The sequence below is a fragment of the Pelobates fuscus genome, chromosome 1, assembly GCF_036172605.1.
Source record: "Pelobates fuscus isolate aPelFus1 chromosome 1, aPelFus1.pri, whole genome shotgun sequence".
NCBI lineage: Eukaryota > Metazoa > Chordata > Amphibia > Anura > Pelobatidae > Pelobates > Pelobates fuscus.
The window spans coordinates 167,392,201-167,406,634 of NC_086317.1; the positions used below are offsets into that span (position 1 = coordinate 167,392,201).

At 43.8% G+C, this 14,434-nt stretch overlaps 1 protein-coding gene across 3 annotated transcripts in view; it reads left to right on the forward strand.

Moving 5' to 3' along the window:
• Window positions 1-14,434, forward strand: part of SLC6A17 (solute carrier family 6 member 17) — a 116,736-nt gene that overhangs the window by 94,502 nt on the left and 7,800 nt on the right. For all 3 annotated transcript variants that reach the window (XR_010090772.1, XM_063451982.1, XM_063451993.1), the window contains exons 6-9: window positions 905-1,015; window positions 4,974-5,215; window positions 6,899-7,091; window positions 12,064-12,256. Coding sequence is in view for 2 of the 3 variants with exons in the window: in XM_063451982.1 (XP_063308052.1) it covers window positions 905-1,015; window positions 4,974-5,215; window positions 6,899-7,091; window positions 12,064-12,256 (739 nt within the window). In the remaining variant the exon portion in view is untranslated. The remainder of the gene's footprint in view (window positions 1-904; window positions 1,016-4,973; window positions 5,216-6,898; window positions 7,092-12,063; window positions 12,257-14,434) is intronic.

Genomic DNA, 14,434 nt, shown 5'->3' on the forward strand with positions numbered 1-14,434 from the left:
TGTGTTAACCTCTACCACTCCAGCTGGAAGGCTATTCCATGCATCCACTACCCTCTCAGTAAAGTAATACTTCCTGATATTATTTTTAAACCTTTGTCCCTCTAATTTAAGACTATATCCTATTGTTGTGGTAGTTTTTCTTCTTTTAAATATAGTCTCCTCCTTTACTGTGTTGATTCCCTTTATGTATTTAAATGTTTCTATCATATCCCCCCTGTCTCGTCTTTCCTCCAAGCTATACATGTTAAGATCCTTTAACCTTTCCTGGTAAGTTTTATCCTGCAATCCATGAACCAGTTTAGTAGCCCTTCTTTGAACTCTCTCTAAGGTATCAATATCCTTCTGAAGATATGGTCTCCAGTACTGTGTACAGTACTCCAAGTGAGGTCTCACCAGTGTTCTGTACAATGGCATGAGCACATGTCACTTTCTACTGCTAATACCTCTCCCTATACAACCAAGCATTCTGCTAGCATTTCCTGCTGCTCTATTACATTGTCTGCCTACCTTTTAAGTCATCAGAAATAATCACCCCTAAATCCCTTTCCTCAGATGTTGAGGTTAGGACTCTATTAAATATTCTGTACTCTGCCCTTGGGTTTTTACCTTATCCACATTAAATGTCAGTTGCCACAACTCTGACCATTTTTCTAGTTGACCTAAATCACTTGCCATTTGGCTTATCCCTCCTGGAACATCAACCCTGTTACATATCTTGGATCTGATACATGTGCTTTGTTTAATTTGAAGAAAAAACAAAAAGCAAAAAAAATATTTTTAGAACTAAACTTTAAAGAAAGTGTGTGGGCCAAGTGTTATTGTTCAGTGTTAATCATATTATGCCATGATACTGGTAGTGTTGTCTGCAGAGCAAATACTCATAAATATCTGTGATCTGCCCCAGGTGATGTACTTCAGTTCTCTCTTCCCATATGTGGTATTGATATGTTTCCTTGTCCGTGGCTTGCTCTTACGTGGATCTGTGGATGGCATTCTTCACATGTTGACACCAAAAGTAAGTTGTTGGTTTTATTAATTCCTCTTATTTATTGATTCATGGCATTCATTGAATAAGATTTACACCTTGTGCAAAGGATGTTGTCACCCTTAATTTCTTGTAACCCACTTTTAAGTCAAGATCTGTCCTTACAGACTTACAAAGTTCTGCCTTGTTGTGGAACTCCTGTAAACATTTTATGTTCATTGTTAGAATCACAAAAACAGTGGCATGGTTTGTTTTCTTTCTGAAAACTGCTACAAAGAGCTAGATAATAGGTACTGCATGCAGCAGTTAAAGGAAATCAATAAAAATTCACAGGAAAAAAACCTTACGTGCAGCTGACATAAAGCACACATATCGGCCTGCAAATTAATTGTGTGTTGTGGGGTAATATACAGTCATTGTTATATAAATTGCCCCTTCTTTGAATTGTATGGTTTTACATATCTGGACGTAATAACAATCATCTGTTCCTTAGCATCTCTTAAAACTACGTAAATACAACCGGAGATCTACTACTGTTTCCATAGAAATTAAGAGGCTAAGTAGCAGACAAGTGCTTCTTGTCAAATGTGTGTATATATATATATATATATATATATATATATATATATATATATCTATAGCGGAGGGTACAGTGAGGAAACTGTACTTGGTGCAGCAAGGAGGGTAAACCCAACCCTGTCAGCATCTCCCCCCAAAAAACAAAGTCCATAAGAGATCATCTACAGTGTTCTGCCACCATTGCGCTGTTGTCATGTGGAGTCACATGGTAATGGTGACATCGTGTGCATCGCAAGCTACACGTGCTGTCACTGAGGGATGTTGCTAGCAGAGGCGGATCTCTAATTAGGCGGTTTAGGCGTCCGCCTAAGGCCTCGCGCTGGCTGGGGCCTCGCGGCCGCCTAAACCGCCTGTGGGCAGTGTGTGTCAGGTCCTCAGTCCGTGACCGAGGACCTGACACCAGGAGGGGGCCCGGCGGCTTGCCCGGTATGCCGCCGGGTGCGAGGCCCCTCCTGGCTGCCCGGCCACCATCGCAGACACTGGTCTGCAGCTCCGCAGTGTGCAGAGCTGCAGACCATGTGACTCGCGAGAATTGGCCAATCAGAGCGTTGCCGCGGGTTACCACGGCAACGCTCTGAAATCTCGCGAGACTACACGGTCTGCGTGGCCACCGGACCACCAGGGAGCCCACTGGACCACCAGGGAAATCAAGGTAGGCTCACCATCACCCCCCACAACACTCAGCCTCACCCCCCAGTCACCATCACCACACTCAGCCTCACCCCCAGCCTCACCATCCCCCCACCACCCTCAGCATCACCCCACACCACCCTCAGCATCACCCCCCACCACCCTCAGCATCACCCCCACCACCCTCAGCATCACCTCCCCCCACCACCCTCAGCCTCACCCCCCACCACCCTCAGCCTCACCATCACCCCCACCACCTTCAGCATCACCCCCCTCACCATCACCCCCCCCACCCCCTCAGCATCACCCCCCCCCACCACCCTCAGCATCACCTCCCCCCACCACCCTCAGCATCACCTCCCCCCACCACCCTCAGCATCACCCCCCCACCACCCTCACCATCATGCCTCACCCTCACCATCACCCCCCCACCACCCTCAGCCTCACTACCCCTAGCCCCCACCACCCTCAGCCTCACCCCCCACCACCCTCAGCCTCACCCCCACCACCCTCAGCCTCACCCCCCACCACCCTCACCATCACCCCCCACCACCCTCAGCCTCACCACCCCCCACCACCCTCACCATCACCACCCTCAGCCTCATCCCCAGCCCCCCTCAGCATCACCCCCCACCCCCCTCAGCATCACCCCCCTCAGCCTCACCCCCCACCCCCCTCAGCCTCACCCCCCACCACCCTCACCACCCCCCACCACCCTCACCACCCCCACCACCCTCACCATCACCCCCTCCATCACCCCCTCACCACCCTCAGCATCACCCCTAACCACCCACCACCCTCAGCATCACCCCTAACCACCCACCACCCTCAGCATCACCCCTCACCACCCACCACCCTCAGCATCACCTCCCCCCACCACCCTCAGCATCTCCTCCCCCCACCACCCTCAGCATCACCTCCCCCCACCACCCTCAGCCTCACCCCCACCACCCTCACCATCACCCCACCACCCTCAGCCTCACCCCCACCACCCTCAGCCTCACCACCCCCCACCACCCTCACCATCACCCCCACCACCCTCAGTCTCACCCCCTCACCACCCTCAGCATCATCCCTCACCACCCACTACCCTCAGCATCACCCCCACCACCCTCAGCATCACCCCCCACCACCCTCAGCATCACATCCCTCACCACCCTCAGCATCACACCCCTCACCACCCTCAGCATCACACCCCTCACCACCCTCAGCATCACACCCCTCACCACCCTCAGCATCACACCCCTCACCACCCTCAGCATCACCTCCCCCCACCACCCTCAGCCTCACCACCCCCACCACCCTCAGCATCACCACCCTCAGCATCACCCCCCCACCACCCTCAGCATCACCCCCCCACCACCCTCAGCATCACCCCCACCACCACCCTCAGCATCACCCCCCCACCACCCTCAGCATAACCCTCCCACCACCCTCAGCCTCACCCCCCTCTCACTCTCACATTATCCCCCTCTCACTCTCACATTATCCCTCCTCTCACTCTCACATCAACCCCCCGCTCCATCTCACCATCGACCCCCCGCTCCCTCTCACCATCGACCCCCCGCTCCCTCTCACCATCGACCCCCCGCTCCCTCTCACCATCGACCCCCCGCTCCCTCTCACCATCGACCCCCCGCTCCCTCTCACCATCGACCCCCCGCTCCCTCTCACCATCGACCCCCCGCTCCCTCTCACCATCGACCCCCCGCTCCCTCTCACCATCACCCCCCCTCTCCCTCTCACCATCACCCCCCCTCTCCCTCTCATCCTCACCCCCCTCTCCCTCTCATCCTCACCCCCCTTTCACTCTCACCATCACCCCCCTCTCCCTCTCACCATCACCCCCCTCTCTCTCTCACCATCACCCCCCCTCTCCCTCTCACCATCACCCCCCTCTCCCTCTCACCATCACCCCCCTCTCCCTCTCACCATCACCCCCCCTCTCCCTCTCACCATCACCCCCCCTCTCCCTCTCACCATCACCCCCCCTCTCCCTCTCACCACGCCCCCCCTCTCCCTCTCACCATCACCCCCCCTCTCACCATCACCCCCCTCTCACCATCACCCCCCCTCTCACCATCACCCCCCTCTCACCATCACCCCCCCTCTCACCATCACCCCCCCTCTCACCATCACCCCCCCTCTCACCATCACCCCCCTCTCACCATCACCCGCCTCTCCCCCCCATACACACAACACACTTCAAGCAGCTACCCCATACACATAGGGTCTCAGACAAAAACGCAAACATGTTCAGAGACATACATTCACACACACAAGGATACTCTCTGTCAGACACACTCTCAGGCACATACACAGGTAGACAGTGCATCAATGTGTATATGTGACACTTTTTTTTTGTTAGCGGGGCCTCATGTTTGCGTTTCGCCTAAGGCCTCATAAAGTCTAGAGCCGCCTCTGGTTGCTAGGATGTGGAGGATATATCCAAGGACCTAAATCCACAAGGGAAACTGGAATGCATCACAAAGTAAAGGGAACAATGTCTACAGCTGTCTACACAATATGGTTTAAAGTTATAAGGACAATACAGAGCAGGGAGAACAGTGTGAAACTGGACTAGAGGCATGTGCAAAAGTCATTCCAACCACATATGTACTATAAAAAGTTTAAAAAGTTTAGTTTGCAAAACATAGAAAAGGGCAGAGGACATTTTTTTGTGGCCATGTGTAAAAAAAATGTTCAGTCCTAAATACAATTGCAAATAGAAGGATGTGTTTGATGTATTTTTTTCTTCCGTCATCATTATCCTCTTTAGGTTGAGAAGATGTTGGATCCACAAGTGTGGAGAGAGGCAGCCACCCAAGTTTTCTTTGCCCTTGGACTTGGCTTTGGAGGGGTCATTGCATTTTCAAGCTTCAACAAGCAGGATAACAACTGCCAGTTTGATGCAGCTCTTGTCTCTTTCATAAATTTTTTCACATCTGTCCTGGCTACTCTGGTGGTGTTTGCTGTTCTTGGTTTTAAAGCCAATGTGATGAATGAGAAATGTGTGGTCCAGTAAGTATATCTAATCCGATCTGTAACGTTCCGCATTCAATACATGATTGTGGTTTTATTTCTAACCTGCAAATTCCTATTCTTACCATGACATATCCTAATCTATTTTACTCAAGATAGCTAATCGAACGCAAAGTATCCTCGAAAATATGTCTCTAACTAAACAACTGAGGTTATTTATTAAACTATTTTGTTAAACAAGAAAATGTTGGAAAAAATACATGTTTGCTATGTTGGAATTTCATTAAAATTACAGTTTAATCAAAAGGTATCTTGATACAGTTCATGGACTAAATTGTTTTATGCTAAAGTCAATAGGCAGAAGTTGACAAAAGGCGAGATTCTGCCTATACATTTTCTTAATTCTCAGAGCCTTTGCTAATGAAGATGGTGCCAGTGAAGTAGAACTTTGGTGTGTACATATACAATTAGTTTTATCCCCTTACTACTGCACATAAAGGTGGCATAGTATCTCCAAGATTCTTGGACCCTTTATGGACCCTGAAAGTGATGGAGCCACTAACTTTTAAATTATCTAAAATTCCTGGTTTACTCAATGAATCTCAGTGTTAGCAGAAGGTTTAAAAAGACTATAAGAACAATTTTATATTAATGCCCCTTTAAACCTGGAACCCAAGACAAACCTGCTGCCATCTGCCACAAGAATTAGATTGCTGCTGCCATGGGGCCCTTCCTGCTTGCGCTAGAGTTCCTGACGCACAATAGAGGCAGGGCTGCAGTAAGGCTCATTTGCTGGCAAATGTATCGGAGCCCAAGAAATAGTTCTAGTTCACACTGCAGTACAAGTATCAAAAAAGGAAAAAAGTACTTTGGTTCACCTAAAGTGAAACCAATGTACTGCCTGGCAGTAACAGTAACACTTAAATGTTATAAAAATGCCAAGTAAATAACATGTAGCAAGGCAAAGAACAAAAAGTCTATCGATAGTGTGTTGAACCAGCCTTATAAGGCAGTTCCTATGTCTGAAATACAACTAAGCCAGTAGCAAAGTGGCAAGTAGCACTGATACGCTGAAAGATTAATAAATTTAAAAAAATAGGCTTTATTATACATGGCCTATGTATGAATAATCCAATGTATCAATGTGTTAGTAGTGGCTACTAAAATATAAGTAAAATACAAATTACCAAATGGTATTAGAAGTATGGAGAAAAAGAGGGAATAAAGATTCTAATGCCTATACAAGTAAGGCAAAGGTAGATTAACACAGACTCTCTCTCTTCAAAACTATCTAGACAGACAAAGGAGGATAGAATAGAAAAAAATGAAATGATTAAATCAACATGATCCCAAACAAGTGAATAGACCAAAAGTGAGGTGCCCAAAATAGAACCCGAACTCAACAGCCCGACGCGTGTTTCGGCGCAGCACTACATGCACCATTGTCAGGGCAGCCCTGGGTTCTATTTTGGGCACCTCACTCAAAACACAAACATTCAGACACACCTACTTAACATTTTGAAAATATTTCTTGCACCCAAAGTTCCTCTATTCATTAGTTCTGCCATGGCTGCCAGGTATGTACATGAGCTGCTGAATAATATTTTAGACAAACTATAGAGTTTCTTGAAAGCTTTTTAATTCTATCTAGAGGATAGCTACAAAACCAATTAAATGTGTTGAATTTCCACAGTGTAATACTTGTTTTATATTCTCCCACAGTAATGCAGAGAAAATCCTTGGGTATTTGAATTCTCACATACTAAGTTATGATCTTATACCACCGCATGTGAATTTCTCTCACCTGACGACTGCTGACTATGCTGAAATGTATCAAGTTATCAAAACAGTAAAAGAAGATCACTTTCAAGATCTGCATCTTGATGCCTGCTTGCTGGAGGATGAACTTAACAAGGTGTTCATGATAAACATTGTCTCAACTTTTGTGTCATGTTATCAACCAAATGGTCATTAATACTCCAGTACTACCTCCACTTACTTTGTCTTGCCAATATAGGTTTTATCAGAGTCTGTACAGATGTTTAATCCGCAATTGGATGAATATTTGCAAAAACAGGAATATCATTTTTAATTAGTGGGGTAATAGCTTTTTGATCCAAGAAGAGATCTGACTGCTATTCTGGAGTCAATAAGGAATATTTTCCTAATTGGAAAGTGCTCCAGTTTTTGGATCAACAGCAAAGAGATGTGAACTTGATGGATGCATGTCTTTTTTCAGCTATGTAACTATGTAATGAAACTAAGGGAAAAGTGTGTACAAAATTTTAAAACACGTGTTTTACAAAAGATACATTCCAGCTGAACTACAACTTCCATGATTCTATACATACTTTATGGCATACCTTCCAACATTTCAAATGGACAAAGATATGGATACTTTGTTTTTTAGGGGTGTGGGTGGTTTTGGTAACTAACTAATAGCAATTTATGCTACTAAAAAGTAATTTGAAACATGAATACAGCACTATAATGCAGCACTATTCTTTATGAGTTTTATCAGAAATCAAAACCAAATAAAGCTAAAGCAACAGTTACAGAATATAACTATATAATACATAATATATACAAGTAGAAACAATAGAACATTATTATACATACAAGTTAAATGTATTATTATAAATATATTATAATTTTACTTGTTATATACAAAGGCGCATAAACAGCTGAAAATGCACATATTATATGAAAAGTCAAATTTAAGATAATAATTGATGTCTAAACCATGAACTTTTTTTAGAAAATATAACCTAAAAAACTTAATTCAGCAGGGTGGAAATATATATATATATATATATATATATATATATATATATATATATATATATATATATATATGCATGTCCCCGCCATCCTATTCACTTACCTGATCGCTGGCGATCCCACGCCGGCGATCGCGATGGGGGGGACTTGCCTGGCATCCCAGGCAGTCGCCCTGCGGCTGATCCGCCCCCTCCCCCCCCAGCCATGTGATCGCGAGGTCCTTGCAAGGACCTCACAATCACATGGACAGAATAGCCGTCCATAGCAGTGCCAGCAGGGGAAGTGCCTGGAATGACAGGTAGTCCCCCTGCTGCGTTAAATAAAGTTTAAACACAGTTTAAATTAAATAATATATACTTAGATCATATTATTATTATTATTATTTATATAGCGCCATCATATTCTGTAGCGCTGTACAATGGGTGGACTAACAGACATGTAATTGTAACCAGACAACTGGATGTATAGGAACAGAGGGGTGGAGGGCACTGCTCAATGAGCTTACATGCTAGAGGGAGTGGGTTATAGTGACACTAAGAGTAAAAGTAGAGGTATGAATTAGGTTGTGAGAAAAGTATTCACTGAGGGCTTAGTAGGTAATTTTTGACAGTTGCAAGAGAGGAGTCATGGTGGTGGGGGATAAAAACCTGTTTAATAGATATGCTTTCTTGAAGAAGTGAGTTTTCAATGATTTTTTGAATGACTGGGTGAAAGTCATATGGAGAAGGGAAGGGAGTTCCACAGAAATCTTGGATAAATCTTGGAGGCGAGCATCAGAGGTGGAAGTACAGACAGAGGATAGATGTAGGTCTTTGGCAGAGCGTAGGGGCATTGACGGGACATACTTGGAGGTTGGAGCAGCATTATGTAGGAACTTGTAAGCAAGCAACAGAATTTTAAATTGAGCCCTATATCTAACTGGAAGCCAATGCAGGGACTGACAGAGCGGGGAGGCGTGGGAGGTGCGAGTGGACAGGAATATGAGTTTCACCGCCGCATTCATTATAGATCGCAGCAGTGCAATCTGAGAACACGTAAGACCACTGAGAAGGGGATTGCAGTAGTCAAGGCGAGAGAGAACAACAGCATGGTCCAGCACCTTAGCCACATGCGGCGTTAAATAGAGGCGGATGCGCGCTATGTTTTTGAGATGGAAGCGACAGGATTTGGCGATAGATTGGACATGAGGGGTGAAGGACAGGTTGGAGTCAAAAAGAACACTCAGGCAGCGAGCCTGTGAGGTAGAGATGATGGTAGCGCCGGTGACTTGGAGGGAGACAGACACGGGAGTAGCAACACTTGAGGGAGGAAAGATCAGAAGTTCTGTTTTGGACAGGTTGAGTTTAAGGAAGTGAGCAGTCATCCAGTTGCAAATCGCAGAGAGGTAGTCAGAGATATGAGTCAAGATGGGTGGATAGAGATCAGGAGAGGACAGGTAGATTTGCGTGTCATCTGCATAGAAATGATAAAGGAAGCCAAAGGAGCTGATGAGTTTACCAAGGGAGGCAGTATAGATAGAGAACAGTAGGGGACCAAGGATGCCGACAGAGAGTGGTTGGAGGGAAGAGGCAGAGTCAGAGAAAGAAACACTGAAAGAGCGCAGGGAGAGTTAGGAAGAGCACCAGGAGAGAGCAGTATCCCATAGACTAAAATTGCAGAGAATGCGAAGAAGCTGTTAATGATTAACAGGGTCAAAAGCAGCAGAAAGATCAAGAAGAATTAGGATAGAGTAATGGCCGCGAGATTTAACAGCAATTAAATTGTTGGATACTTTGGTCACCTTCGACAGAGTCCAGACTAAAGTGGGTCAAGCAGAGTTGGATTCGAAAAAGTTAGTCAATCTGGTGTGCACAACTCTCTTGAGGATCTTGGAGGCAAATGGCAGTAGCGATAAAGGGCGGTAGTTGGATGGGGAGTTGAGGTCAAGGTTGGGCTTTTTCAGAATCAGGGTTACAGTTGCATGTTTGAAGGGTGAGGGAAATGTGCCAGAAGAAAGGGAGAGATTGAAAATTTTAGTGAGAGGAAGAGCAAGAGAGGGACACAAAGTGCGGATGAGATACGAGGGAATAGGATCGAGGGAACAGGCGGTGGGGCGGGAGGACCGGAGCAGAGCAGAAACCTCTTCTGCTGTAGCAGGTGCGAATGAGTGTAGAATGGTGGAGGGAGTGGTACTATTGGTAGGGGAAGGAGATAAACTAGAGATCTCTTCTCTGATTGTAGAGATCTCAGTGAAGTGAGATGCAAAGTTTGTGGCGAACAAGGTGGTAGAAGGAGAGGGAGTAAAAGAGCAAAGAAGTGTGAAATAGGTGTTTCGGTTGGTGGGACAATGTTCTTATGAGGGTGTTAAAGTAATTTACTTTTGCAGCGGAAAGAGCCAGGCTGTAGGAGCGCAGCATAAATTTATAGTGGAGGAAGTAAGATGCAAAGTGAGACTTTCTCCAGCAGCGTTCAGCAGTTCTGGGACATTTTGGAGGTAACGGGTCAGCTTGCTGTGCCAGGGTTTTAATTGGGGGCACTTGCTGCATTTAATTGTAGGAGGTGCCATGATGTTGAGTTAAGAGGAGAGAGTGCAGTTGTAGAGTGAGGTTGCAGAGTTAGGGCAAGTTAAATTTGAGATGGGTAAAAGGAGAGTTTGCAGTTTGGTGGAGAAATGATGGAGATCAAGCAATGTTCAGGTTTGCAGTAGGAAACTTTTTAAAACACAGACTGTGGAAGACAGAGAGGATAGGGTCAAAAAAGGCCTGCAATAAACCTATGGAATGGAGATGCAAGAAGGTGAGGATTGGTTAAGCAAGACCATTCGGCTGGGTATCAATAAAATAAGGGGGGGGGGGAGCAGAAATAACAGAGAAAGTCTTTAGAGATAAACAAATAGTTAAATAACATTTAAGTTAACTAACCAACAATGATGAGTAGGGCAGGGAACAACTAGCTTTAGCATGCAGAACGAGACAAACTATAAAATATATGTATGAATAAGCATGTACACACACATATACATATATATATATATATATATATATATATATATGCATACACAAACATATACACACATATAATAAAGAACAAGCACACCCAGGTGTGTTACAATGACAAAGAAAGAGTGGTTAAAGATACATTGTTTTAAAAATATACAAGTAGTTAAAATACAATAAAATTACAGTGTCCAGTATTGCATAAGGCAGTGGTCCAGCTGTACTTGATCTGAACAATGTTCAGGTTGGCAGTAGGAAACTTTTTAAAACTCGGACTTACACAAGGCAGTATATATATATATAGATTATATATATATATATATATGTATATATTTATATATACACTTACACATACATACACTGTCTAAATGTATTTTAATATTAATATATATATATATATATATATAAAAAACGTAATGTCCTGCACTCACTGCTCCCGGTTTTGTCTGTTGCCCAGGTGCAAACTTCGATCTCCAAATATATAAATCCTTGTTTGACGTGCACTCACAGGACTCGAATTATATAAAAATCATGCTGTTTATTCAAGCATCAAATTTCCAGTAAATGGTGTCAACGTTTCAGTCCTCCAGGGACTTTTCTCAAGGCCTCAAGACCAATTTTATTTTTATGAAAAATAAAATAATAAAAAAATAATAATAAAAAAATATATGTATGTGTTATTTCGTTCTAACTGTATTTTGATATTAATATATATTGATATCAAAATAAACTTAGAACGAAATATATATATATATATATATATATATATATACACATAAATATATATGTATATATATCACTATATTTTTACAAAATTGTATATATAATTCTACGTATATATTTATGTAATATTTTTACATAATTAGGTCATTTTATTAATTACAATTTGCAGGACCTGCCTGACAACTCAGGCAGAAAGTCCAGAGAATTTATAAAAAGTGCACAATATATCAAATAAAGTGCTTGCAATAATAATTGTGCAATATTGATTAAACTGAATGACTATAAAGTGCATTACACACAAGGTGTTGCTAATTATTATTTAAAATTGTGAGTTTTTTTTTTCTCTTGAAGCTTTTGATATACTGGTAATATTTGCCAACTCAGGGGTTTCATTGTCTCTCTTTGCAGGCAGTTCAAGGAACGGGGTTGGCTTTCATAGCATTTACAGAGGCCATGACTCATTTCCCTGCCTCGCCATTCTGGTCTGTTATGTTTTTCTTCATGCTGATTAACCTTGGGCTAGGAAGTATGATTGGCACAATGTCTGGCATAATCACACCTCTTGTAGACACATTTAAAGTACGAAAAGAAATACTGACAGGTTAGTACACTTCCACCATATTTATAATATTTGCTGTATATTCTGTATTATAGATAAATTGAAAATGTATTTACCCTAAATTAAAGGAACATTAAAACGTTAGGGATACAAACCTGTATCCTTATGTTCTAGTGTTCTTATCCCTATATGTATTTGAGTGCCTCTTTCCCCTGTATGCAATAACATTGTAGAATATTAATGTTTTACTTACCCTTTTTTATCTTCAAAGTGCCATCTGTACTTTTTGCTGCTCCCCCTCCCACAATGACCTGAAGAAGGCATGTCCTCCTCCAGCTTGTAGAGTAGCATCGGGGACCTGATGCACATGTGCGGTGAGCACCATGCACTTATCCAGGCTTTCATACAGGAAAATATTGAATAAGTACTTTCCTATTTTTACTTGGTCAGTGCCGTGGAGACACCTCTAGTGTCTGTTAGTGCAACAGCCACTGGAGGTGGATTTAACCCTGCTGTGTCTCCATGACTACAGTGAGTTACATTGCAGGGTTAAAAGGAAATGGACATGCCACCAAGACCACTTCAATGAGATGAAGTGGCTTGTGTGATTTTAGTGGTTTATTTAAGGATCTGTACATATACTATAAATTCACTGAATTAATACATCCCATTAGTACCTCTTGTGCTCACATGAATTATTTTGTGGTTAATACCTGGCACTATCCTCAGCTGCATTGTGCTTTCTTGTGCAGGTCTGATGCCCAGCCCTTGCTGTTGATGAACAGCATATTCAGTACCAGTGACTGTGACAAGATAAAAATAGTGTATTAGTAGGAAGCAGGTCACATGCATGGGCTGTAAGCATACAATGGCTCATCTCCTACTTCATTAGTCATCAAATGTGTCCTCAAACAAAAGTGTATTAACCAGCACACTATGTTAAAACATATGTACAGGAAAACATGTAGTGGGAATTGTGTGGATTTAATGCTAATTTTGTCTCAATGACAATAGGCAAAGCCTAAACATATTGGTTTTGTACTTACTCATCTACATCCCAACTTTCATTATATATACCTTATCCCAGTCATCTTCATGCTGTGTAGTCTTTTTTTTTCCTCCCCTGCTCTCATACTTGTTTCCTTCCACCACCTCCCCCCCCCCTTTATTCTATCTTCCCCTTCGCTGTTCTTAACCCTATAGCCTCTCAACAGCTTTCACAGTGATATATGTATTTATTTTACTCTGGTCCCCTTAGATTGTGATGGAGGTACCCGACTGGGTACCTCCATTAAGCACACTTCTTAGACCAGTAGTGCTGCAGCCCCTAGAGTAGTGATTTAGCCCCTAGCTGCCTCAGCTTGGGTGTAGTCTCTCCATAGCTTCCCGTACTGGAACAGGGTCCTGGGTACAGCTCCAAGTGATTATGCTCTCCTGCATAGAGTATAGCTGGCCCACCCAAACACTAGCCAAGACTGAGTGAAAGGTGAATAAGAACTGCTTTATTCAGGTAGGGCACACAGAATTTATACACAGACCATCAGCATGGGGTCTCCATTGTTTTCCACATAACCCCGCCCAGGCATATGTCCCGGAGATAATTGAGTTGATAACCGATAACCTAATTATCTACAGGACACAGGTACAACATACAAAAAAAAAAACAATACGTACAGTAAAGCAAGCTAGGAATTTTTCTCCTAGCTTGTTGCAAAATTGGAAGTGCTTCAAACTAGGTTTTTTGCCTTCTTTTGGATCAACAGCAAAAAACGAATGTGAGGAAGGCTGAACTAGATGGACGCAAGTTTCTTTTCAGCTACGTAACTATGTAACTATGTAACTATATAACCCCATATGTCCTATATCCCCGGATAGCTTGTCTCCGAGTGCCCAATCTGTCAAAGTAGCGCCTAGATCCATGGAGAGATGACCAAATGCCAGTGGGGTAAAGTTTTGACCGGCCATACACGTGGTCCATGCCCAAAAGCGTTCCAGAGCAATTAGTACTTTGGCCGGTTAACTGTCAGGGGCTCCTGTAAACAAACTAAAGGGTGCTCCTCCTGGCTGTCAGGGAGCGATTGTTACACACAGCCTCAGGCACCTTTCCTCCAAAAAGTGCTCTCCTGGCAGGTTGGCGAGGGGGTCATCACACCGAGTCAAGATGACCGGGAACCACAAAGTCACATAGCCGAGAAGGGTTCCATAGCGAAGCCTGTTCGC